Source organism: Agelaius phoeniceus, chromosome 15, assembly GCF_051311805.1.
Source record: "Agelaius phoeniceus isolate bAgePho1 chromosome 15, bAgePho1.hap1, whole genome shotgun sequence".
NCBI lineage: Eukaryota > Metazoa > Chordata > Aves > Passeriformes > Icteridae > Agelaius > Agelaius phoeniceus.
In genome coordinates, this window is record NC_135279.1 from 15,947,602 (window position 1) to 15,972,478 (window position 24,877).

Genomic DNA, 24,877 nt, shown 5'->3' on the forward strand with positions numbered 1-24,877 from the left:
AGGGCGCGGTTTGGGTTTATTATCGGGGGTTTTGTTTAATATATAAAAATACAGTGTTCCCACGCGCGCCCCGGCCTGCGCAGCTGCTCCACCCGCGGTGATGGGACACAACTTCCTGCAGGGCGCTCCCGCAGCTCCGCGCCCGCCGGCAGCGCCCGGCTGCGGGTTGGGACCGGCCCTGCTGCCCGAACAGGGGCGGGGGTCCCTTCCACTGCCCCCCTCCCTGAGCTGGCAGGTCCCCAGCACACCACGGGTTCCCCCTCCCAAATCTGGAGTTTCACCTGATCCTGCTTGAGCTTCACCGCATCCATCAGTGCCACCACCACCTCCAGTGACGGAAATGGCTGTACAGGGACTGCAGGATTAGGAACCCGCAAACTTGACCTTCAGAGAAGCTAACCTGAAGGTTAACCTGGTGACTGCACCGTCCATAGCTTCTAAAACCGTCTTACTCCTCAGTTCTCACTGCCTGAGCTGAGGCAATGAGCCTTAGGCCAGTGGATGTCCCCAGACCACAGCTGGCAGGGAGGGGATGAGGGTGCTGCAGGGTTCCAGCTGTGCAGTTCTGCCAAGCAGCTCCAGCCAGAGAAGTCCTCAGGGCTCCAGCCTTCTCCTGATCTCATCAATAAGCTTTTCTCTGGGGATATCAACCTACAAAGCAAACAGAGCAACAGTAGAGAAGAGCACTTTTAAGGACTAAGTGAGGATACCAATGCAGTTTGTGACTGGTTTTCTGCAGTCACCCGATAGATGTGTGCTATGGCCTCCCATAGGAACACTGAGGGAAAACCCAGAGCTCTTCAGTGATCTCCAGAGTCTGGAAGTACTTTAACACCTGGTGTAAAAGGGCATTCTCACCTCCTTTCTTGTTGCAACATCTCGCAGCTTGACAACTCCATCTGCCAGCTCCTGCTCTCCCACAATGGCAGCAAGGGGGATCCCTGTATCCTCACAATACTGCAGCTGCTTCAGCAATTTAGGGTCCTTCTTGTACAGCATCTCTGCCTAGGAGGGAATGGGAAGGGTGAACCACTAACCCAACTTTGCTCTGATGGATACTGCAGTAAAGCACCAAAACCAAACCCTGCAGCAACCACTTTACTGCTCTGGGCTGTTCTTCTCTGCCTGCCTAGATCTAAAGGTTGGACTTGATGGTCTTAGAGGTCTTTTTCAACCTGAATGACTCTGTGATCTCAGACAGGCCCAGATCTTGGAGAGGCACACAACTAATGGAGTTGGTCTTGCTGTGCTAGAGCTCCCTTCAGGTTCTCCCTCCCTCACCTGTGACACTGCCAAGCCCAAGTAATTTCTTTACCTTGATCCCTGCATCCCACAGCTCGGAGATGAGCTTCATTCTGGCAGCAAGCAGGTGTTTCTGAGGTGTAGCCACCAGCACTTGGGTCTCAGTTGTTCGAAGTTTCTTCCCAGAAGCCTGAAGGGACAGACATGGGACATTGATGGGGGTGACTCCGTGGGAATCTGCAGCTCACAACACCTCACCTCATCTATCTCCAGACCTTAACTCAGTCAGTGACAACCTGGGCACCTTTAATGAGCCCCCCAGAGATTCTGCATTGTGTCACACTACTTAATTGTGTGCTGCTGTTCCTCAGGGACCCTGGCCAATCTCCTGGATGGAGGACATCTTCCCAAAGTCTCCTTTGATTCTTCAGGTACAAACACATTGCCTAAGCTTCACTTGCAAGGAATCACAGGCTTGGAACCAAACACAAAATGATAAATCTCCACAGAGGCTTCCCTGGGGTTTATTAGAGTGAGTTCAGAGTCGTTACCAAATTCATTGCTTCAGAATCCCCAGGACAGAAAACTTCAGTGGCAAGACACAATCGAGTGACTGGGGCACGAAGCTCAGAGCCAGGCCCAGAGCTCAAGAACGTCTCTAACATTTCCTTGACATCTCCTAAGGAATGGTGCCCTCAGCTGCCCACACCTGCATCCTGATGTGCTGCATAAAAGGACTCTGTCTTCTGTGTGCCTAAAGCATGGGAAGCACCACCCCAAAATTATTTTCCCTTGAGCACTGTGGAGCTGGAGAATAATAAACAATATTTTGCTTCCTAGAGCTTTCCCCAATGCACTGCCTGCATCACCCACCTCCAGTCTCTGTTCCAGGATGGAGAAGATGCGCTCGATGCCGATGCTGACCCCCACGCAGGGCACCTTGCGGCCCTTGGCGTCAAACATGCCCACCAGCCCGTCATAGCGGCCGCCTCCGGCCACGCTGCCAACGCTGAGCGGCTCCTCCAGGTGCTCGTTGTCCTGCTGCAGCAGCACAGCCTCAAAGATCACCCCCGTGTAATAGTCCAGGCCCCGCGCCAGGCTCAGGTCGAAGGAGATCTGCAGGGCACAAGGGCGGCCCCGTCACCGCCCGCTCGGGGCCCAGCGGGGCAGCTCCCCCTCCTGCTCCCACAGCTCCTCACCTTCCCTGTGATGCCAAACAGGGTCAGGTACTCAAACAGCAGCTTCATGTCCCCCAGCCCTTCCTTGGCCACCTTGTTCTGGGATAGCTTTGGGTCCTGGAGAAGCTGCTCAATCAGGTCCAGCCCACCTGTGAGGAACAGCCGTGCCTCAGCTGTGCCAGGGCAGCAGCACCAGGGCCAGCCGGGGCTGTGCCCTGCACCTTCCATCCCCAGCCCTGAACAAGGCCAAGGGCAGCACCCCCTGGTGCTCACCGTGGAGCTGGACATACTCCCCGATGCGATCGGCAGCCTCGGGAGAGAGCCCCTTCTCTCCCACCATCTCACTCCTCACTTCTTCCCATGGCACCTGCAGGGCAGAGAATGGCATCAATTGCTGCAGGATGTTCTCCTCACCCACTGCCTCCATCAGCCCACATGGGCACAACTTGTGTGGGACAATAGGCAGCAATCTCACTAACCATGCCCCTCTCTCTCTCACAGGAATTTTTAACAAATCACCAGCCTTTATTCTTAACCAGGCCCAAGAACTCCTCATATTCTTTACAGACCCCATCACAGCTGCTGTGAAACTCTTCTCAACAAGAACAGCCACAACACTGCCCAGCCTAAGGTATCTATCCCAAGACCAGAAGTGTTTCCACTGAGCCCAATGCTGACCTTGTCCAGCTTGTCCACGGTGCAGCAGGCAGGGATGAACTGGCTCTCTGGAACACCACAGACAGCAAACACACCATTCAAAATCCGACGGTCATTGACCTGGGGGAGGGAGAGGCACAATTACCTTGGGGGCACCCTCTGATGTAATTTCTTTTTTGCCTAGTGTGTGGGAAGCTGCAGCTATTGGCATTTCCTCATGCCTTTCCCCCAGCACCCAAATTCCATGGGAAGAGAAGATGTAGAAGTATGAAAACCAAATATGAAAACCACCCTGTGACTATATGGATCTAGTCAGCTACTGGAATTCTGCAGACTGTGGTTAGTCCTGGAGAGAACTCTGCTGACTGCAGCCTCAAGTGGACTCCTGGTATTCCCAGCTTAAGGCATGTCCAAGCTGAGGTACAGCCTTTGTATATACACCATGAGGAGGCAGAGATGTGGGATGAACTTCTGGGTCAGGCCTTAGAGTGGGAGCAGGTGCCACTGTGTAAAAGCACAGAACAATGACCACTGCTTCCCACCATGGCACAGAGAACCCAGCCAGTCTCACCTTGATGACAAAGTCCCCGAGCTGCAGGTCACTGAGGATCTCGTGCACAATCTTCAGGCACTCGGCATCAGGAATCATGGGGTCAAACTGCCCGGCAATGTCAAAGTCCTGGGGGCAGAAGAAGTGATGGGAGCTCCTGGCAGAGCCAGGAGGCCTTAGCCAGGCACACCCTGCTGCTCTGCAGCAGCTGCAGTGGGAAAACCCTGCTGGCCTTGTGGCCTTGGTGGCAGCGGCGGCCACCACAACACTCACGCACTGGTAGAACTCGCGGTAGCGGCCCCGGGTGGTGGCCGGGTTGTCCCTCCTGTACACCTTGGCCACGTGGTAGCGCTTCATCTTGGTGATCTTGTTCATGGCCAGGTAGCGAGCAAAGGGCACCTGGGCCCGAGGAGTTAAGGATGGGTACATGGAGATCCCCAGAGCTGCAGAAGCTGAACCCCAAAGCCTCCCATCGCCCCTTCCCTTTGCCAACCACTTCCCAATATTTTTCACCATCATGGTGAGATTCTTGGGGTGTCCTGTGCAGGGTCATGAGCTGGACTTGGATGATTCTTACAGATGTCTTCCAACTTGTGATATTCTATAACTCTATGACCTCTGGGGATATCATCCCCCAGTCTGAGGAAGAGTACAGTGAACCACCAGAGGTCCTTCAATGCTGGGACAGCTCAATTTCCTCCTCCAGACCCACTGTGTGACAATGTCATGTACACAAGGACACCCTCTCATCATTCCACCCTCTCACAGTGGGATCAGTGGGAATTCAATGCATGGCACAGCTATAGGGACTTTGAAGGAAAGAGATTTTGTTGAGATGTGGAGATTGAGAAAGCCTGGCATGAACACCTGCAGGTGGCACTAGCAAGGTGGGATGGGCACGGCAGAAGTGGAGATAAAACCAGTACAGTGGAGCATACTGGTGCATGTCCACAGCAGGAAGGGACTTTGCTGTGAGCCTGGCTGGGAGATGGTGTGGAGTCATGACAATGACAGCCAAACCAGCTGGGATGGCCAAGGGGGCTGCCATCACCCCAAAGGGACCTGCAGGCAGGCCAGGGTAAGAGCGATCCCTCAAGGCAGAGGTGGCCACTACCCTGGTGTGCCACCATCCCCTCGGGGTGCCACCATCCCCTCGGGGTGCCACCATCCCCTCGGGAGCACAGGATACGGTGAGGTCATAGCGCAGGGCCAGCAGCTCCCCTCCCTGGTCCTTCAGCTCGTAGATGAGCTTCGCTCCCTCCCCGTACTTCCCCACCAGCGTCTCCTGGGGAGGGACACAGGGGCTGGTGACCGGGTGGCTCTGGGCTGAAGGGTCCCCGAGGTGGGGCACAAAGCTCGGTCCCCACGAACCGGGCATTACACACAAACCCCCCTCCAGCCCCCTCGGACCTGAGCCCACCTCCCCGTCCCCCCAAAAAGCACCAAGAGTGAATGTCCAGCATCCCTCCCCGCCTGGCCGTGCCCCGCACGGAGGGAGCCCTGGGGGCAGGGGCGCTCCCCGGTCCCACGGGATGGAGCAGAGGGGACCCACAGCCCCGGGCGGGTCCGCTCCCCACACCAATGGCGAGGAGAGCTCCCGGCGCGCCTCACCCGCAGCTCCAGCACGGGGGTGTCGATGGCGGCCGCCCCGTGCCGCTTGAAGCAGGACACCACGGCGCTCAGGAGCCGCTCACGGAGCGCCGCCTGCGCCGGTGCGTGGTCACGGGTGCCCTGCCCGGGATACAGAGCGGCCGTCAGCGGCAAGGGCGCGGGGGAACAGCCGGTACCCACCGGCGCCAGCCCCGCTCCCCGCCTTTACCTTGGGTGTCTTCAGCACCGGCAGCCGCTCGCCGCCCGCCGCCGCCCGCACCTGCCGGGACAGGGGTCCGCGGTCACCGGCCGGCGGCCAGGGCCGGGCGAAGCTGCCGCGGTTCCCAGCGAGGCACAGCGGCCCGAGGCGGGGCCCCGCCGGCAGGCACCGGGCGGCGGCGAAGGGGCCGAGGCGCAGCATGGCCGGCACCGGGACACCGGCAGCGCCCGCACGTGACCGCGGCGGGACACGTGACTGCGCGGGCGGCCGCGCTTTACGGCGCCGCGCGACAGTTCCCGGTGCTGTGCCCTCGGCTCGCCATGGCGTCCGGCAGCGGGGTAGGTGCTGCCGCCGGGGCTCCGTCCGGGTGGGGGCCGCCCTCGCAGTGTGGGCTGCCGGCCGCTCGGCCGCCCCCGCTGCTCCTACCGGGCTTGGCAGGGCCGGGCGCAGGGCCCCGCCGCGCTCCGGTCGGGCCGGTGCCAGGCCGCGGGATGAGGGATGTGGCGGGGCCGGGGGTGCCGCGGTGGGCGGGTGTGTGTGGGGTGGGAGGGGGCTCATCCCTGCTCTTTCCAGCTCTGTGTGTGGGCGGTGGGAGGTTGGGGTTCTCCTGATACCTTCAGGGCTGGGAGTGGGGCGGCCCCAGCGCGATCCCGCCCACGGTGAAGTCGTGGAGTCACCGTCCCTGGAGGTGTTTGGGACACGGCAGAACGTGGCACTCGCTGCCCTGGTCCGGTTCACACGGTGGTGTTGGGTCACAGGTTGGACTCGATGATCTCCGAGGACTTTTCCAATCGCAGTGGTTCTGTGATCCTCCCGTCCTAGGGCCAGAGCTCCGCCTGTCCCAGCCGGGACAATCTCCTGATTGAGCTGCCTCAGCCTCCGGGTGGAGGTGCCCACCCATCTCCAGCCCCCTGGCAGGGACCCCCACCCATCTCCAGCCCCCTGGCAGGGACCCCCACCCATCTCCAGGGGCTGGGCGATGGCTCCGCTCCTTCCCTTCCCTTCCCTTCCCTTCCCTTCCCTTCCCTTCCCTTCCCTTCCCTTCCCTTCCCTTCCCTTCCCTTCCCTTCCCTTCCCTTCCCTTCCCTTCCCTTCCCTTCCCTTCCCAGGGTCGTTTTTCCCCTGTCCTGATGGAGGAACATCTCTGCAACTCCCTGACAGGGGGGTGGAGCCAGGTGTGGGTTGGGCTCTGCTCCCAGACAACCAGCGACAGAATGAGAGGAAACAGCCTCAAAAGTTGCAGTAGGGGAGGTTTAGGTTGGAAATTAGGAGGAGTTTTTTTCCCAGAAGGGGCTGTCCAGCATTGGAAGGAGTTGTGCAGGGAGGTGGTGGAGTCACCATTCCTGGCAGTGTCCAAGGACTGGCTGGATGTGTCACTCAGTGCTCTGGACTGGGTAACAAGGGGGGGATCTCTCACAGCTTGGATTTGATGATTTTGGAGGTTTTTTCAACCTAAAGATTCTGTGAGTGTTAAAATGGGATGGGTAAGGTAGGTGCTGCAGGTGTAGCCTGACTGGAGAGCCAGGCTGTTGGAACACCTCCAGTGCCATCCCAAAGCTGTCAGCAGCACAGGGGCTGTGTTTTTGAGGGGTTTTGGCCCATCTTTCCTTCCTTGAAGCCACTTTCTGAGAAGTGAGGCCCAGAGAAGCTGTGGCTGCCGCATCCCTGGAAATGTTCAAGGCCAGGTTGGATGGAGCTTGGAGCAGCCTGGGATAGTGGAAGATGTCCCTGCCCTTGGCAGGGGGGTGGGACTGACTGATCTTCAAGGTTCCTTCCAATCCAAACCATTCCAGGATCGATTCCATGAAGTGAGGGAGGTCAGGAGCAGCATGGCTGCCTGTGAGGGAGGTGGGGCCTGTGGCTTTTTGTCAGCTGCCAGCTGAGAATTCCTGTTGGATTGAGCCTGGCCTGAGACTCCTGTGTTGTTTAACAGGCTTTGGTGCTGATGCTGGGCACACCATTGGTGTCCATCTCCAGAGGGAGCAGGAGGCACTTCTGGTTATTAATCGTTGTTATTAATTTGAGAAGTATTCTCTGTTATCTAAAACAGCTCTGAGATAAAGATTTTGGGGGCTTGCAGCTCCCTTGCCTCCACCAGAGCAATTCAGAAACATCCCCTCAAATATTGTCCAACCAAGATCTTGTCACGCAGTTTAGTTTAATTCCTTTCCCCACGCCTGGATGAGGCAGATTGGTAAAAGAGCTGCAAAAGACTATTTTCTTTTTATTGCAACAGGAGAGAGAAGCAGCTAATAAACCTCCCCCTCTGCAGGCTCCCACCAGCTACGATTTGTGATAATGCCTGGCATGCAGGAGAGTCTGGAAAATACCCCCAAACGTTAATTTACACTCAGTGATATTTTCTTTTCTTTTGCTCAGGGTGGTTAATAAAACCTGTTACGACATCCTTAAAGTGCTTAAGAAGCTCTGGGAATAAATGAGAATTTTTCTACGCCTCCCCAAGGCATTTTCATCCCTATCAGTAGTTGTTCGTTCCATTTGAAGGATTGCCAGAGGAGAGAACTTTAAATGGCTGTGCTGCTGCTGTAGCTCCAAATGGGATTTGTGTCCTTTGGATTGTGATTGGATTCTTGATTTGGCTGAGTGGAGAAGGCGGTGGGGTGTGGGGTGAGGGGGGTCCTTCTCCCCTGGAGGTGTTTTTAAATACATCTTGTCCTTTCTTTAATGTGAAACTGAGAGGCTCTCCCTGCCATGCTGAGGGAAATGCAGCTCTATCCAAAGGGGGGTTCTCTGCTCAGGAAATTCAGGAGCTGGCTGAATGAAACCGTGACTGATCCCAGGTGTAGGGGCCTGAGCTGCAGATGGGGCACATGCAGGGAAGAGCTTGACCTGGGTTGGTCAGATTGTATGTGAGTGGAATAGGAATTCCCCAATCACTTCTGCCTTCAGCACTGGGGACTGAGTGAAATCCACCCAAAAAAGTACTCTTTGTTTTCTTCAATGCCAGCTTCACCTGAATTCAGCCTGGCTTCATGCACATGCTGTGTCCAGCTCCTGTGCCCCAGCATAGGAAAGGCATGGACCTGTTGCAGTGAGCCCAGAGGAGGCCATGGATCTGCTCCAGGGGCTGCTGCCCCTCTGCTCTGGAGACAGAGAGCTGGGGCTGTTCAGCCTGGCAGGGACTGAACACCAATCTCTGTCCAGGGAGACCTTGGAGCCCCCTCCAGTGCCTAAAGGGGCTCCAAGAGAGCTGGAGAAGGACTTGGAACAAGGGCATGGAGTGGCAGGACAAGGGGGAATGGCTTCCCACTGCCAGAGCACAGGGTTAGATTTAATACTGGGAAGAAAAAAAAAAATTAATACTGGGAAGAAAAACTCTGTGGGTGGTGAGGCCCTGGCACAGGTTGCCCAGAGAAGCTGTGACTGCCCCATCCCTGGAAGTGTTCAAGGCCAGGTTGGATGGGGCTTGGAGGACCCTGGGATAGGGGAAGGTGTCCCTGCCTGTGGAACAAGATGATCTTTAGGGTCCCTTCAACCATTCCAGGATTCTATTAAAGTATCCTGTCACTGCCAGGTAGTTCTGTGGAGCCCCCAAAGGACAGGCATGCCTTGGAGGTGTTTCTGCCCTTTCCTATGTGAAGCTGCAGGAGCAGAACAGCAAAACCTGTGAGTTTTGTACAGGTGCTTCCATGGTACCTCCAAGCCCTGCTTTGATAGGGTTTCAGAGCTTGTTCTGGTTTGCTTGTCCATGTTCTCACTTGGAAATCCCACCCCGGTGCCTGTGATTTCATGGCAAGCTCAGCACTTTGATGCCTGCACCACGTAGACACTGCTGAGAGCAGACAGGCACAGCCTTCCCTGCTCCTGCAGGGTAATCAAACTCTCTGTAGCTCAGGCTGTGTTTTGCAGCTTCCTTGTCTGACATTGCAGCTTGGTTTCTTTTGGCTTCTGGAAGAAGGAGGTGTAATCTGCTGCTGTGTTTGTCAGGGGGCACTTCCCAGGTCTGAGATCCATCAGTTTCAATCCCGTTTGAATCTGATTTTCAAGGCAAAAGCCTGGATGATCATCTCAGGAGCTGTTAAGATCAACTCATTTCTTCTTTTAGTGCTCTGAAATTATTCTAGTAGCAGCTAGAGGCATGCTGAGAGTGATTATCTTAAACCACATCCATAACTCCTGGATGGAAAACAGAGGACAGGGGGATATAATATAATTCTCCTAATTTTCTGCACTGGCCTCACAGGCCATGTGATTCCCCCTCTTTGCCCCCTCAGAGGTGATCAGGCTGTGTAATAAATGGTAATGAACTCTGTTTCCCTCCCAGACCAAGAACCTGGACTTCCGCAGGAAGTGGGACAAGGATGAGTATGAGAAACTCGCAGAGAAGCGGCTCACGGAGGAGAGGGAGAAGAAAGATGGTGAGCAGTGGGCTGGCTCCAGGGCTGGCACTGAGGCTCCCAAACCTTGGAATTTGGGAGGGACAGAGCAGTGAGAAGTTGAATCCCAAAGGGAAAGAGCTGACTTGCTCCTTCCCTTTCTCCTTTGTTTGCCACTGAGTATATTTTTTTTGACAAAAGAAATTCCTGAGAACCTTTCCAGGGGCTGACTCTTCTTTGGGGAAGGAGGACTCTTCTTGTTTCCAGTCATTTGCTGGAAACAAGATCTCAGAATATGACTCAAGTCAGAGCTGGAGGTACCTCAAAGATGTACCTGGTTCTAATAGGAGCCAGGAAACAGTGAGGAGGAAATTATATCCTTTACTGATTTAAAAACATGGATGGATCTGCATGGATCTGCATGGATCAGGGAGTCCCAGATAGCCAGCAGGTTATCTGGGAACATGAAATCCAGCATGTAAAGCTTGACCTTTTGTTTATGTTTTAGGCAAACCAGCTCAGCCTGTCAAAAGGGAACTTCTGCGGCACCGGGACTACAAAGTGGACCTGGAATCCAAGCTGGGGAAAACCATTGTCATCACCAAAACTACCCCTCAGTCAGAGATGGGAGGGTAGGTTATGGTCTTATTGAGGTCTCAGAGTCATGCTGGTTAGACTGGGAAGCTGTGACACAGCAGAGACCCCTCACAGGGCACCAGGAGCTGTCCTGTGTTTGGAGCCTGGGATGGTGGGGCTGCATTTTTCTACACCTAAACTGTGTCTCCTGGGGTAACATATTGAACAGACCCAGCAGGCTGAGCCCCTTTGGACATTATTCCTTGGTATCAGTGTTGCCCACCTGCAGGACCAGCAGAGGCAGATCTCTGCTGCTTGCTTGGGTCTTTAACCAGGCCTGCTTGCACTGAGACCAGGACTGCTGCTCATTTGGGTATCTGTGCACTGGGAATAGGGAAAACAGCCAGATAGCTGTTCTTAGGAATGGTGTTTGGCCACTGTTTATGTGATTCGTGTTCCACCAAAGTCTGAAACGGTTCTGAGCTTACCCTAAGCCATCAAAAGCATCAAAAGATTGTGTTGAGGTTGTGTCACCTCAGGAGTGAAGCTGTCAGTGTCTCCCTGGGTAGTAGTGCCAGGGAAATGTGCAGCCCTGACCAGCACCCAGGGATGGCAGTTCAGCCCCTGGCTGGACTTTTGCAGCAGCTCTTAAGATGGGCAGAAGGCAGAGCTGTGCTCATCAGGGAGTTGCACTGGGAGTGATAGGGATGGCTCACTTACCTTGCAGCCAGGTGAGAGGGCTGTGAAATAAAAACCTGGGCTGCTGGCCAGCCCTGCCTTGGGGGAGGGCAGGCTGTGTCACAAAGCTCATCCCACCCAGGGGGGTGTGGCTGCAAGGGAAAATGCTGTGCCTGGTGTCCTGCAGAGCAGCTCAGAATTTGTTTCTATCATGTCAGAGGGGTGTTGGTATCAGCATTGGTACCTCCATGGCAGCCCTGTCCATTGCCCTTGCCCTTGCTCTTCACTGGGGCCCTCTTGTCTTGGAGAAGTGTCCTGTGTCCCCAGTGACATGCAGATTGTTTCTTCTGTGGGTTGAGCTTTGTGTCATGTTCTGGGGTTCATTTTTCTGTCTCCCCTGACAGGTATTACTGTAATGTATGTGACTGTGTGGTGAAGGATTCCATCAACTTCTTGGATCACATTAATGGCAAAAAACGTAAGGACCATTGCTTTGCCTCATTGGAGGGTTGGTTGAGTTGGAGGGACTGTTCCTTTTGTGCATCACCCATGTCTGAGGGCTGAACACTTATCCATGGATCAGAGAGCTTAGGAGATCAGGATATAGAAACTCATCATGAGAGCTGTGGAGATGCTGCCCTTATCTCCTGACACCTTCCAAAGTGCTGGACCATTTTCATGGAGTAAGCCCAGCAGAAACAGTGATTGGTTGTAGACATATTTTCCCTGGTTGTAGACATATTTTCCCTGTCCATCCTATCAGTGCTGTGAGAAACCCAGAGTCAGAAAATTCTAGAATAGTTTGGGTTGGAAGGGACCCTCAGAGGTCATTTAGTCTAACCCCTAAATCATGATGTCTCCTTTGTAAATCTGGAGAGAGGCTTTTTACAGCACTGAAACTGTACAGAAGTACTTAGATAAGTAAAAGGTCTGGGGCTGGCTTATTTGTGGATCAGAAACTTCTCTTTGTAGAAGTTGGATATAAAGCTCAGAATTAGCTGATGCCTGAGCTCCAGAGTATGGATCAGGACTATATCATCATTGATCTGACTGTGGATATTGCTTCTTCCTGGCATGTTCAGAGAGGGGGGAATGTAGAGAAAGTAAAGGAGCAGCAGGACAGACTGGCACACTTTGCATGTTGTTCCTGCTCATGAAGGTATTTTTGGCTTGTAGTGGAAGTCAGGAAATCAGCCCTTTACAAAAACGCAGGGATGGGTGTGCCTCAGACCTGCACATGGGGCTGTTTGAGAGCAGGAGGCTCAGTAGAAACCTGAGGACTGGTTTTCTGTAGCTCAGAACAGAAAACACAGTGTTTTAAAAACCTGTGCTTTTATGTGCATGGGAGGAAGGTGCCAACGTGCCTTGTTTGACATGTTGGGAGATGAGCAAGAAGTTCATAGGAGAGAATCTGGAATCAAAAATCCTGCCATGGCTGTGTGGCTGGGCATGGATTGGAAAGTGGCTGGTTGCACACTACCTTAGTGTATGAGTATGTCTGGGAACTTCTAAACCTGTCAGTAAATCTGGCTCAAACCTGCTTGTTCTTGGCAGCCCTTTTACTAATTCCTGGTGTGTAGTTTAAGCTTCGAGTGCTGCTGCATCCCTGGGTCAAACCTGTGCAGGGCTGCTGGAGTGAACAGGCTGTTTGGATCCACTCAGGAATGTGGGTTGGAGGCATTTCTGGGGGTGGCCCCGTCAGCACAGGCTTACCCACAAGTGAAAAACTGTGAATCTGCTCTGAGGAGCCACTGAATCAAAGGCCTGACTTTATATTCTCTGCTTTAGCTGAGAATGTCCTGTGTAATCAGGATCTCTGAGTGCCACTCATGTCTTGTTTAGCATCGCCCACAGCTGAGAGATGCCAGCCTGTCAGTTTTATTCTAGCTCCTTTTTCAACACTCCAACCCTTTTTTATTCCACTGGTCCAAGATTAAATTTCCTGAGGCATCAGAGCAAATGACAGAGAGCATCCAAATAAGGAACCTTTAAAGAATAGTCTGTGATCTTGTTACAAGTGTTTGGATTGTTGTGTGGGTTATGGTATGGCCCTAAAGCCCACTCCCCAACCTAAGAAACCCTTAGTGTGGCCCTGGAAGGTGCTCTGAGAGGGGTGACAGGCAGGAAGGTGGTGCTGTGCTGTTAAATTGGGATCAGGGATGGAGACTTGGTGCAGAGCACTGCTGATTCCACTCGTGTTCTCCAGACCAGAGGAATCTGGGCATGTCCATGCGGGTGGAGCGCTCCACGCTGGACCAGGTGAAGAAACGCTTTGAGGTGAACAAGAAGAAGATGGAGGAGAAGCAGAAGGATTATGACTTTGAGGAGAGGATGAAGGAACTCCGTGAGGAGGTGAGTCTGGGCAACAACTGAGGAAGCAAAGCTTCCCAGAAACAATTTTTGGGAGGAAATCAACCCTGGTTCCCACTTGTTCCTCATAAGCATTGTTCTTGGTAGCATGGGCTTCTCATCTGCTCCTATGAGTGGGGTTTGTTTTTCTGCTTTTGAAAAGTTTGTATTGCTTTCCCTAGAAACCCTTTTCCCCTCTTTCTGTGTGAGAATAACTTTTGATGCTTCAGATTTCCACTCAGAACAGGACAAGTCCATTTTTTGTCCCCCACTAGTTGTATTGGAACTTGTGTGGTCTGGTAGCAGATCTGCATCTTCATCCATTTTCTTCCTCAGCTCTTAGGATTGCTGGAATCCCCTTCCACAGGGCACTTGCTTCTGTGTGGCCTCTCTGAGTGTAGAAGGGCTTTGTGAATGGTGTGATGTGATGCAAGATGTGTGAGGAGGTGGTAAAAGACAAACAGATTTCTCTCAAACTTAGATGTTAGTAGACATGAAAATCAATTATTTGAAGACCCAACAAAGTTCTGACAGCTGAGAAGCTTCTATGGGTGCTTCTCCTCTATCAGCAGCACATAACCAAAGGTTACAAATCACTGCCTGTTTGGGTACCCCTGCCCAAGCCCTGAGCTTTGCTTCTCCACAGGGGAGCTCTTTGGGGGGCTCACAGGGCAGCCCTGTGCTCTGCTCTTGGGCAGGCTGTGGTGCTGCTGAGCCCCATCTGTTAGGGGGATAGGAGGGAGGTGCCCCAGCAACAAAGCGGGTGCTGTGGGTTGAAAAGCTGCTGCCAGTCAATGGATGGCAAGAAGGAGATCAGCAGCAACTCCTGGTGTACCTTTCTCCAGGGCATGGCTGTGTTCAGGAGCACAGTGGGCAGTGATGAGCATGGTGGGAGCAGTTGCTAAGTTGGGAGCTGAAGCCATGGTTTGGTGTCATCCAGTACAAACCTGGCTCTGTTCCAGGGCTCATGATCATCACAGAGCAAAATACTTTGATTAGAGCAGTGCAAACTCTTTGATGCCAAAACCCCCCTGAAAGCTGCTCAGAGCTTCAGCCTCTGTTCCAGTGAGCAGCTGTCACTGTGCCAGGCTGGGAGCCAGCAGGCATCACAGTCACTGCCACCAAGCATTGGACAAGGGAATGGCCTCCTGCTTTCAGACCAGCTCCTTGTCCCAGCCTTGATTCCAGGCAAAACCTGGGATGTTTGCTCAGAAGAGAGAGTTTGATAATGCTTCATTTTGTCTATTTGTGTGTGTGTGTCTGCTCTTGGCCTGGGAAATGGGGTGGCCTGGATTCACTGGTGAGCTTCCTCCTTGAGGACTGCAGGCCAGGATTTCTGCTGTTTATTTCCTCAGGCACAGCTTGGCTACTGTGGGCAGGATTTGTGGCAATTGTGCAGTACCTGGTGTCTCAAAACTCCTTCAGCTCAGGAGGTCAAATTGTTTTGCTGTTGTGTCCCTTGCTGCAGGAGGAGAAGGCCAAAGCCTACAAGAAGGAGAAGCAGAGAGAGAAGAAGAGGCGGGCAGAGGAAGATTTGACCTTTGAAGAGGATGATGAAATGGCAGCTGTGATGGGTTTCTCTGGTTTTGGCTCAACCAAAAAGAGCCACTGAACAGCTCTGGACTCTCTTCTTTCTCTAAACAGCTTGTTTTTACCCAGGGAACTCTGGATAACTCTTCAAAGACTTGATTGAGGACTTGTATGTAAATCTCCCAGTAGAAGTTGGCTGGAAGAGTTGAAAAGCAATTCCATACTCTACCTGTGCTGCAGATCAAGCTCTGCCTCTCATTAGCTCCCCTTCTCCTTCTGTGTCCTAGATCTGACTGCTCTGTGGCCGTGTGTGTGCAGGGAAGTGCTCTGTTGGGTACATTTTTTTGTCAATAAAGTGCACATTCTGCACAGGTGGCCTGGTTCAGGATTAATCTAGTTGTCAACCAGGCCCTACTTGTCACCCAAGCTGTGTTTGAGATGCTGGGAGGGATTCACTTGCTTTTAGGCTCATAATGAAGGAAATGTGCCACAGCAAGCAGTGTGAGAGGTGCATCTTTATGGCTTGTGCTGAGCAGAGCTGGTGGCTGCATGGAGTCTGGGTTGCTGAAACTTTCTTGTGTGTTTTATCTGCAAGGGAGACTTCCCTCTTTTTCTTTGTGTTTTAGCCCATAATTTCAGTATCTTTAAGGTAGGGGAGAAATTCCTCCCCATGACTGGTCTAGGATAGAGCCAATGAAAGAAAGGTGTGTACAATTTGCCAGAAATAAATGAAATGTTTTAATGGGCCCTTTGGTGGGGGTTTGATGCCTTCTTTATTTTGAGAGCTTTGAAGAGCACAGAGCTGGGGTGGCCCTCTGGGGAGCCAGTGGTGGCAGAGGTGAGGTGTGTGCCTTCCTCTCCTGGCTCAGCTCCCAGCTACCCTAGGCAGACCACTGCCATCATTCTTTGCTTTTTTAAGTAATTCTGGAGATGGGTGTAAGAATATGGAAGGGAAAGGGAGTTCAGGGCTGGGGACCTTCATTCCCATCAGGCAATCCAAGACAGGCTGGGCTGTATTCCAGATTTTACCAGCCTTAGTATATTAAGGGCCATTTTTTTCCTGTCTGCTGGCTGTCAGTGTCTTTTCACCTCTACCTTCCCCTAAATCCACTTCATTTCTGCTTTTATTTACCTCAGTCAAACCTTGTGTGACTCATTTCCGTCTGCAGTTAGGATTTATATTTTGCATGGCTGGGTTTTGGTAGCTCTGTCTCGCTCTCCTCTCTCTTTTTATGTATATTGATGAAATCCTTGTGCTTGCCCTTCTCCGTGCTCGTATGAAATTTCCAGCCTGGGGAAGGCTGCAGTGTTTAGCCTGCTCTTTCTAATACATCTAGAACAAATCCTGTAATGTTGTGCTGCTGTTTTAATTCCTTAATCTTAGCCTGCTGACAGCTTCATTGCCTCAGGTCTTTCCGCTTCAATTCAGATTATAATCCCCATTGAAGATGCTATTGAAATGATATATAGCCAGTCAGATACAGCTGTCCTTGGAGGTTTGACCCTTTTAACTTGGCAATCCTTTGACTTTGGCTCTCTGAGCACACGGGCTGGGAGGGCGACTTTCATTCCAGCCACGTTCCTGGCGCTGTTCAGGCTGCAGCACGTGGCTCCGGCTGAATGGGAGAGCGGAGACGCTCGCGCCTTTGTGCCCTCCGGGGTGCGAAAGGGATGCTGCCGTGCTTTCATGCACATTAAAAGTTTAGGATGTTTCAGAGAAGATTTAGCAGCAGCCATTTTATTCCAGCCACCAGCTTTGCAGACACCCAGCCCCTCAATGCAGCTGTTCAGTTGATGCTGCTGAGAAAGGGGCAGAGGCTGCCTCACACCCCCCATCTTTTCCAGCTTGTGACTTTGGAGCCAGTGACTGCTGTCTTGGTTTTCCCACGGTGTATCCTGATCTCGTCCATCCTGGCACACCCAAGGGGCAAGGTATGAAATGGGCAGCCCCACAGAAACCTTCTTGGGGTGGTGGTGAGGTTTGCACAGCCTCCTGCCACTGGGCCCTGCCTGTCCCTGCAAGACAGGGAGGAAATCCCTCCACAGCGCAGTGTTTCAATAACGAGATTCCTCTTTGGTGTAAAGCCTGTCATCCCCAAGCCCTTCCCGAGGCCACCTGCACCCTGGGGGCCAAGCCCCAGCCCCAGCTCCCCGTGCTGGGGCTGCTGGCGCCGGGGGAGCGCAGCTCTTTGTCTCGGCAGCTTGCTGGGAGCAGTGGTGTGTGCAGCAGCAGATACAAGCTCCTGCTGGATTCCCAGCAGCGGGAGCTGCCTCTAGCCAAGGATGAAAAGCTGGTTTCATGGGAGGAAATAATATTTAGAGAAGAGACAGATAACATTCCCTTTACCAGCCATGTTAACTCTTTGCTCCCACCACTGCTTAGCGAGGTGTTAACTCCTGGCTCTCAGCCCCCCATCTGGAGCACTGGCTCTCCATGACTCCTTGTTAGCATTTGCCATCTCCATGTTGAATTTAAGGTGCTGATGGGTCAGGACTTGGGGCTTTACTTTGAGAGAAGACCCAGCTCTGCAGCTCCCCTTCTTCTTCTCAGCAGTGAACAAGGCTGGGGTGCTCTGTCACTGCTGGTTCTCATTAGCTCTTCCACAACTTAAAACTTGGATCTGGTGGAGTAAGCAGAGATGTTTTGCATGGTTTGCTCATCCAGGCTGGGATGTCCTGCCTGTTCCCAATGTAAAAGTGCTTTGAGGTCTTGGAGCCAGCTTGGTGCTTGTTCCCAATGCCTGGGCAGAGGTGCAGCTTCCTCGTGACCCGTGGCATGGAAGACCTGGAGGAAGGCTGGGGACTGTGCTCAGCCTGAGCTGACCTCCCTTGTCTCCATCCCACTGACTGTTGATGGCAGTGTTTGGAGAAGTACTCAGGCATCACAGCAGACCCCAGAAAAACATAAATCTGTCTTGCCACCTCCACTTCCCCTCTCCTGACATCTTCCCTGGCCTCATCCTGGGATGAAGGGCTGAGGTCTCATGGAGGGGCTGAGCACAAATACCCAGCTGCTCTTCTTTCCTTCCTTCCTGGGCACCCTGGGAGGCTTCTGGGCACTTCCTCAACCCCGCCCTGTCCTGCTAAACCACCTTCCCCTCACTCTCTATGCATCCTGCTTGGGACTAGAGGAGCAGCAGCAGCATTCCCACCATCCCAGTAAGATGAGTGGGACCAGGGATCTGAAGTGATTCTGGAGAAGGGGTCCCAGCCTGGCCCTGTGTGTTACCCTGTCTGGGCTAGCTGAATCATTCCCTGTGACTTTATTAGCAGAAAGGCCTGTTTTTTCAGCAATTTACACCAGTTTTACATCCTGGAAGATTTAAGTGCTTGGCAGGAGCTCCAGTCCTCCCACTGCTCAGGCCACAAGCTACTGCTGCCCCAGTTAGGCAGGCATTCCTGTCATTTGCCAGTGTTAAAGCTAAACAACATCCATAGGCAATATCCCTGGAAACCCTCCCTCCTGCCTGGCTTTGACCTGGTGCCGTGGTGCTGGCAGTCTGTGCCACCACCCCCTGCTCTGTCCAGGCTCCTGGGTGTCCCAAGCTGCCATCAGTCCCATCAGTGCTGTGGAACCATCCCACACAACTCCAGAGGCAGAATTCCTACCCCCTCCCAGCTCTTTGGAGAGCTGTGCACTGAGAGCCACCTGGATCAGTCAGTGCTTGGCCCAACCTGCATCCTGTCCTGCCTTCCTTGTGTGGGGGCAACAAGGGGGAGAATCTGATCTTTGCCAGGGCAAGGTTCAGCCCCTGATTAGAGCTGGGGCTGCTGCAAAAGAGAACAGGAATCACAGGATCCTGGAATGGTTTGGGTTGGAAGGGAACCTTGAAGATCAGCAAGTTCCAACCCCCTGCCATGGGCAGGGACAGGTCCCAGGTTGCTCCAAGCCCCATCCAGCCTGGCCTTGGACACTTCCAGAGATGGAGCAGCCACAGCTTCTCTGGGCATTGGTTGAGGAAGAGGTGGGAGGCAGAGATAGGGTGAGGTGAAGATTTATAGAGGGGAGAATCCCTGAGCTGGGAGGTATTTGCATCCCATCTGGAGCTTGGGTGGGAAGCTTGAATGCCAGCTTTTGCAAAAAGGATCAAGCTGGGAGCCAGGGACACCCACAGTGAAGTGGTGCTTGGCCTGGAGACCTTGGCAAGTTGGGCCATACTCCAAAATTTCTGGGGCTGAGCCAGCTCAGGCCACAGATGGGGCCAAGAGGGAACAAGTAGAGCTCTTGAGTGTTCCAAACTGGGAGGAAGGAGACAACCCCAGTGCCCCCCCTCCCTGTCAGGTCTGTTGCTGCACCCAGGTTGGAGGGTTGCAGGAGGGATGGATGGTTTCTGCTGGGCTCGGTGTGGGGCTCCTGAGCACAAGGGAGGTTTTGCTTTGTCGTAAGTGAAGTACAAAACCATCACCAGGCAGAGAACAAACAGCTCCAGGCTGCAGAGGGAGCAGGGAGAGGGAGATGGGGAGGAGCAGGGGGAGCATGGGGACAGGCCATCCGCAGGAGGTTTTTCAGGGACTTGTGATCTCAGAGCAAATTTCTGCTGTTGGCTGCACACCAGTGGCACCATTTCACCAACTCATGCGTGCCTCCCATGCCGGCTCGGCAGCGCTGAGCGCCCCGGGGGGGTCAGGGCCGCTCTGTGCAGGGCTGCGGGAATACGGTCCCTGCTCGGGGAGCGTGTGATCTGCCAGGCAGCCAGGCAGCCCCGGGGACACTGCCATGCCTTTGTTCCTCCTTCTCTTTCTTTTCCACCTTCAGATTTTTTTTCCCTCTGCTTCCAGCTGCGTATGCAGCACTCCCCCCGCTCCGTTTCCACCCACAGTTCCTGTCTTGATTTTCCTTCCCCTCTACAAATATGTGTTCCTTAGGCTTCTTCTCCTCCCTGCCCAGCTCCCCCGATCAGTGTTGCCTTCCCAAACTTCTTTTTATTTTCCCTTCTCCCTGTGTTCCCACAGGCCCACTTCATTCCTTCCCCTTCCTGCTTCTCTCCCCTTCCCTCCAGCCTCTCGGGCTCCCGTTCACTCACTCCGTCTCCCCTTCTCTGACAGTTTGGGGGAAATCTGTCTGTGTCAACACAGAAATTCCATTATTTATTGGCTGAGTGGAGCAGGGTCCTACACTCGTCTGTAATTGTCTCCAGATCAAAGCAGCTGCTGATGGCAGCTTTGCCTCCTTGCAGCAGAACACCACCCCCAGCTTGCAGCTCCCCATCCTCCCGGGGGAGTCGGGTGCGTGTGCGTTGACACCCTCGATGACTGATCTCTCAGACAGAGAGGAAAGAAGTAGGGCTGGTGGGGGAGAAAAGGGAGGCCTGGAGGATCTGCAAAGCTCCCTGGAGAAGATGGGGATGGTGGGGTGTGTCTCAGGGAGGCAAAGTCCCTGGCACGGGCCAGGGGAGAGTGGGAGGGTAGAGGTGGTCCCTATCCTAGGAATGGAGACAGAGAAATGAAGTGAAAGAAGGGACAGGGAAGCAAGAAACATTCCCATATCTGTCCAGGACTGGAAGAATTACATTTTAGAAATGGGGAGAAAGAAGAACATGCCTTTTCATGCCTTTCCCTTCTGAAACCACCAACCTATCCCAGGGGTGTGGGATTCAATGTGAACTGCAGGCACACAGTTTTTGGTTGGGTGTTGATGCAAGATGTCTGTGGGGAGAGGAAACATCCACTCTGACTTCTGCCCCTTGGCCTCCTCACTGGGGACGCAGCTTCAACATGAGTAGAAGAGCTGCAGTGGTTTCTCTGCTGGAGGAGGTGAGATCAATCAGAACCACTCTTCCCAGGCCCAGTCTTCCCATTTTAGCATGATACAGTGGGGAACTTGGGAATCTTTTGTTTCACGTGGATCTGTGGACACCAAAAGACATAGACACCATCAAAAGTCCTGACAGCTTGGTCCCCTCTCACTGCCCAGTACATGAAGCTCTCAGGCTGAAGCCATGGCTCTGCATTTCTTCTAACTGTCCAAAGCATTTCCTCCTGGTAACACCTCCCTGGCCCTACCATCATTTCTCCTCTGGTTTCTTTCTCCACAGAGTTGAGGCAGTTTCACTTACACTTCTCCCTATAGGGTATTGTTCCATGCCTTAAATCAGTTTTTTAACCTTTCAGATCTTCAGGCACAAGAGTTGTGCATAATCCAACAGCAGTCACACTGGTGCCTGACAGAGGAGAGGTATCACCTCCTCTCTCACAAAGCTGCTCTTCCCCCAGGCACTCATCACACTGTTGCCCACCTTTCTTTCCTGCTCACTGTTCCTTCTTCCTTCCCAGCAGAAAGGAGATATTCCCTCAGGGCAATTTAGGGAGACCCTCTAAGAGGATGCCCACAGCAAAGTGAGTAGTCCCAGCCCTCAGGATAATGGGGACATACCCCTTCTTTTGCTTTGGGTCCCAAGTCTGTTATTCAAGTGGAACAAGACACCAGCCATGAGAGCAGCTCCTTTGGCAGCTTGGGTTTGCAGGAAATTCCCACCCCTGCAGAACAGGAGGAGAGACTTGGCTTCCTGAGCTGCCATTGAAGTCTGTGTCCTACAGGGAGTCAGAACTGCTCCCTCAGAGGCTGAGCAGGACTGGGCCCCACTGGAAATGCTCAAAAGAAGGTGACAGCTAGAGAGGGTCTGCTCAGAGCTGAGCCTGTTTCAGTTTCCATCTGTCCCTGGCAAAGGGACTGGGGGAGTTGTTCCTTTGTGTGTCTGTCTGGGCCAGGAGAGTCAAGTCCCTGCTACCAGTAGTAAGCCTTGAGTTGGTCACCTCAGGGACATCTCCTCACATAAAAACCCCCTGGAACTTCATGAACACATCATGCCTGGTGCAAAAGTTCTTCCTGCACCACTGCAGAGGAAGAGGAGGGTGGTAAGCAACTCCAGCACCTTGCAGAGCAAAGCCCATGGACAAGGACTTCCAGTGGGAATGGAGTCCTGGCATCCTTCATTGCTCCATCCATCCCTGGGCATGGTGCCTGTGAGGAGAAGTGGCTCCTGACAAGTCTGGGACCTGTGCTCTGCAAGCCTGGGCTCTTTGGGCAGCTCTTTCCCTTGCTTTGGTGACCTCTGATCAGTGACTGGGACTTTCCAGGTTCACAGTGGTGTTGGGACATCTGGAGGACCCTGGAGCATCCCTACTCAGAGCTAGATTTGGCAGCTCAGGAGGATCTCCAGGATGACAATCCCCACCCCAATCTGGTCTCTGTGACACCTTCATGGTGAAGATTTTTTTCCTTAATGATAATTTCCTTTCTCCAGCTCATGCCCCTATTTTCTCATCCTGTCCCATCCTCCTGAAAGGAGATGGGCATGTGTCATATCTTGCATCCCAGCACACAAGGGCAGGCAGAGTGCCCACCAGCCCTGATAAACATGTCAAGACAGCCACCATCCCCTTCAGGACAGTGGTTTTCCTCCCAAGGCAAGGCAGGGAACCAAAGTTTTGAAGTGGAAGGAGCTCTGCTCAGGGCATCCTGCTGCGGAGAGCGTTGTGGCTTCACAGACTGAATCCCCAGCACCAGACCCTACAGAAGCAACCCCAGAGTGACTTCCCAGCTGCAGGGCCAGGGCTGCTCTCATTCCCACCAGGAGACCCCCTCCCTCCCACTGTGTTTGCCCTCTTGGGCACCACAAGCCTCGGAGCCAGGGGGGAGCAGCCGCATGCACGGCTGGGCAGAGGCCGCCCTGGGCAGCTGGGGGAGGAGCTCTGTGCTCTGGCAGGGACCGCGCTTCTCTCAGCCCCTTCTGCTGCCCCCGAACGCAGCAGGCAGGAAAATGGAGTGGCAGTGGTGGCTGGGCAAGGTTTAGTGCCCACAGGGAGCTGAGTGTTGTTTGTGTGTCCCCCCCCCAGTCCTTTGCTCTCTGCGTGACTTTTCCAAGGCAGCTCAACCTGCGGCGTCTCCTGCTGCATCCCACATCCCACCCTGATCTCCCCGGCTGGCCTTGCCAAGGCTCGTCAGTGCTGACCTGAGGCAGCTGGCCACCCGCCCGCCTGTGCCAAGGCATCTCAGAGAGACAGAGCCCTTGTGGCTTCCAGCATTTTCCAAAAACAGCCTCCTAGCCGAATCCTGATTCCCTACCCCGGGAGAACAGGGCTGGCAGCTGAGCACTATTCTGCACCACAAGAGGGGCCTTAAAATCTGTAGGGTATGAAGTGGGGTGTTAGTGGTGCACTGTCCCCACTCCATCTCCCCCATCCTGCTGCTCACCCTCCTCTGCTGTGTTCCCCCAAAAAAGGCTCTTCCTTCTTTGGATTCCTCACCCCTCTGCAGCACCCCCAGCCCGAGCCATTTCCTTCAGGAAAGGGATCCCTGGAACAAGTCTGTTCTCCCTAACCCCTCCCACCCCCCCACCCCATTTGACCTTGGTCCTCTGGAATCGTGGGGTCTGGGAGGGGAGCTAGAAGGGACTACAAGGTCTGGGGAGATGAGGAAAAGGAACAGAATGGGACTATCCTGTGATCTCCCTTAGGGGAGGGAAGCAAGGGGGGACATGACACGGTTCCTCCCCAAAGGAAGCAGAGATGAAGATGTGCAGGGTGGGGGGAGCCTTACCAAGCAGAGCTGGAGAAGGGCGGGAAGGACCGGGCAGGGAGCCGGGGGGGGGGCTCGGATCCTGCCGGTGCACCTGGGGGAGCAGGAGGTGGTGGTGAATATTTTACTCTCAATCAAACAATAGGACCGGAGCCGCTCCAATGATTTTGCAGAATGCGTTTGGTCGGAGACGGGGGAAGGACTGGAGGGAATGAAATAAGACCCCCGAAAATTTCTGTGCCCCGTCTCACCCCCACCCGCAATCCCCCTCTGGCCTGAGCAGCACCCGAGGGGGTTCCCGGAGGAGCAATACCCGCTCCATCCCACCTCCGGCATCTCAGCCCCGGCAGGGCTGGGCGGTGATGGACGGAGAGAGGGGGGCGGACAGGGGGGGCGCAAATCGGGGATTGGAGGGGGATTAGAAAGAAACGGATCGGGGCGGGGGTGACAACGCCGCTGCCAGGGGTGGTCTTGGCGTGGGAGATGGCGCGGGGGACAGGCTGGCGGTGACCGGCGCTGCCGATGCGGGCTGGGCTTCACTTACCGGGAGCCGTCCCGATTCCACCCGCGAGCGGCCCGAGCCCACGCGTGCCCCAGGCGCTCCGCTCCTTCCACCTGCCCGCCCTGCCTGCCCTCCTCCCCGACCGGCGACCCCACGAGCGCGGCACGTCCCGCGTGGGTCTCGCTGCACTCCCAGGGACCAAATCCTTTTCCCAGCCCGACAAACCCCATCAGCTCCGCCGCCTCCTGCCTCCTCCGGTCTCCCGGTCGGCTCTGCATCCTGCTTCCCACTCGGGTCCCCGTGGGGAGCAAGGTGGGGGGAGCGGTTGGGGCCGGCGGTTCCCTTCCCAACGGGGACCGGTGAGGAGGGACAAAGGCGGTGAAATATCAGTGCCCGGCTAAAGCGGCTCCGAGCCCCTTCGAGCCTTTAACTGGATCGTTAGGGGATTATCCGCACCCTGAGCAGCCGCGGGGCGGGGGCAGCGGCCGCCCCGTCCCGTTACCGAGCGCCCCCGGGGACGGCGACGGTGGGAGGCGACTCACGGAGCTGCCCGGGCGCGGCGGCGGCTGGAGACGGGTCTGCGGGGAGAACGGAACGGATCGGCCGGCGGAGGGACCGTGAGCGGTACCGGGGCGGGGAGGGGAAGGGGGGGCGCAGGGGCCGCCGTCTGTCGCGCTTCGGGGGCCGGCGGGGGACTCGCGGCTCTCTCTGCTCCCGCCTCCCCCTTGCCCTCCGCTGGGGGCGGAAAGTTTGTGCCCGCGGTGGGGGCACGGCTGGGGGTGTGGAGAGGCAGATCCGGGGGTCTCTGGGCAGGGTCGTGCGCCGAGAGCCCGAGGGGGCTGACACTGGGGTGCCCGGTGGGGGAGCGGGATTTGGGACGAGGGGCTGTGGGCAAGCGGGGTGTCGGGGGTGGGAAGGAGGCAGGGAAAGAAGGGGGGGGTCTCTGTGCC

General features: G+C 54.6%; 2 protein-coding genes across 2 annotated transcripts; one reads left to right on the plus strand and one right to left on the minus strand.

Annotated features, from left to right (window-relative positions):
* Positions 1-9: 9 nt before the first annotated feature.
* On the minus strand, positions 10-5,638 carry LOC129126656 (histidine--tRNA ligase, cytoplasmic-like). The gene is made up of 12 exons (XM_054642768.2): positions 5,447-5,638; positions 5,239-5,358; positions 4,817-4,912; positions 3,901-4,026; positions 3,649-3,756; positions 3,099-3,197; positions 2,694-2,787; positions 2,442-2,569; positions 2,116-2,358; positions 1,316-1,432; positions 859-1,005; positions 10-651 (listed from the first exon to the last, which is right to left on the minus strand). Exons 1-12 carry the CDS (start codon positions 5,636-5,638, stop codon positions 595-597), a joined length of 1,527 nt encoding a protein of 508 aa, XP_054498743.2. The 3' UTR covers positions 10-594.
* Positions 5,627-15,653, plus strand: ZMAT2 (zinc finger matrin-type 2). Its single transcript, XM_054642920.2, has 6 exons — positions 5,627-5,775; positions 9,723-9,816; positions 10,283-10,406; positions 11,433-11,506; positions 13,235-13,380; positions 14,846-15,653. The coding sequence occupies exons 1-6, from the start codon at positions 5,758-5,760 to the stop codon at positions 14,987-14,989; spliced, it is 600 nt and encodes a 199-aa protein (XP_054498895.1). The 5' UTR covers positions 5,627-5,757; the 3' UTR covers positions 14,990-15,653.
* Positions 15,654-24,877: the final 9,224 nt, after the last annotated feature.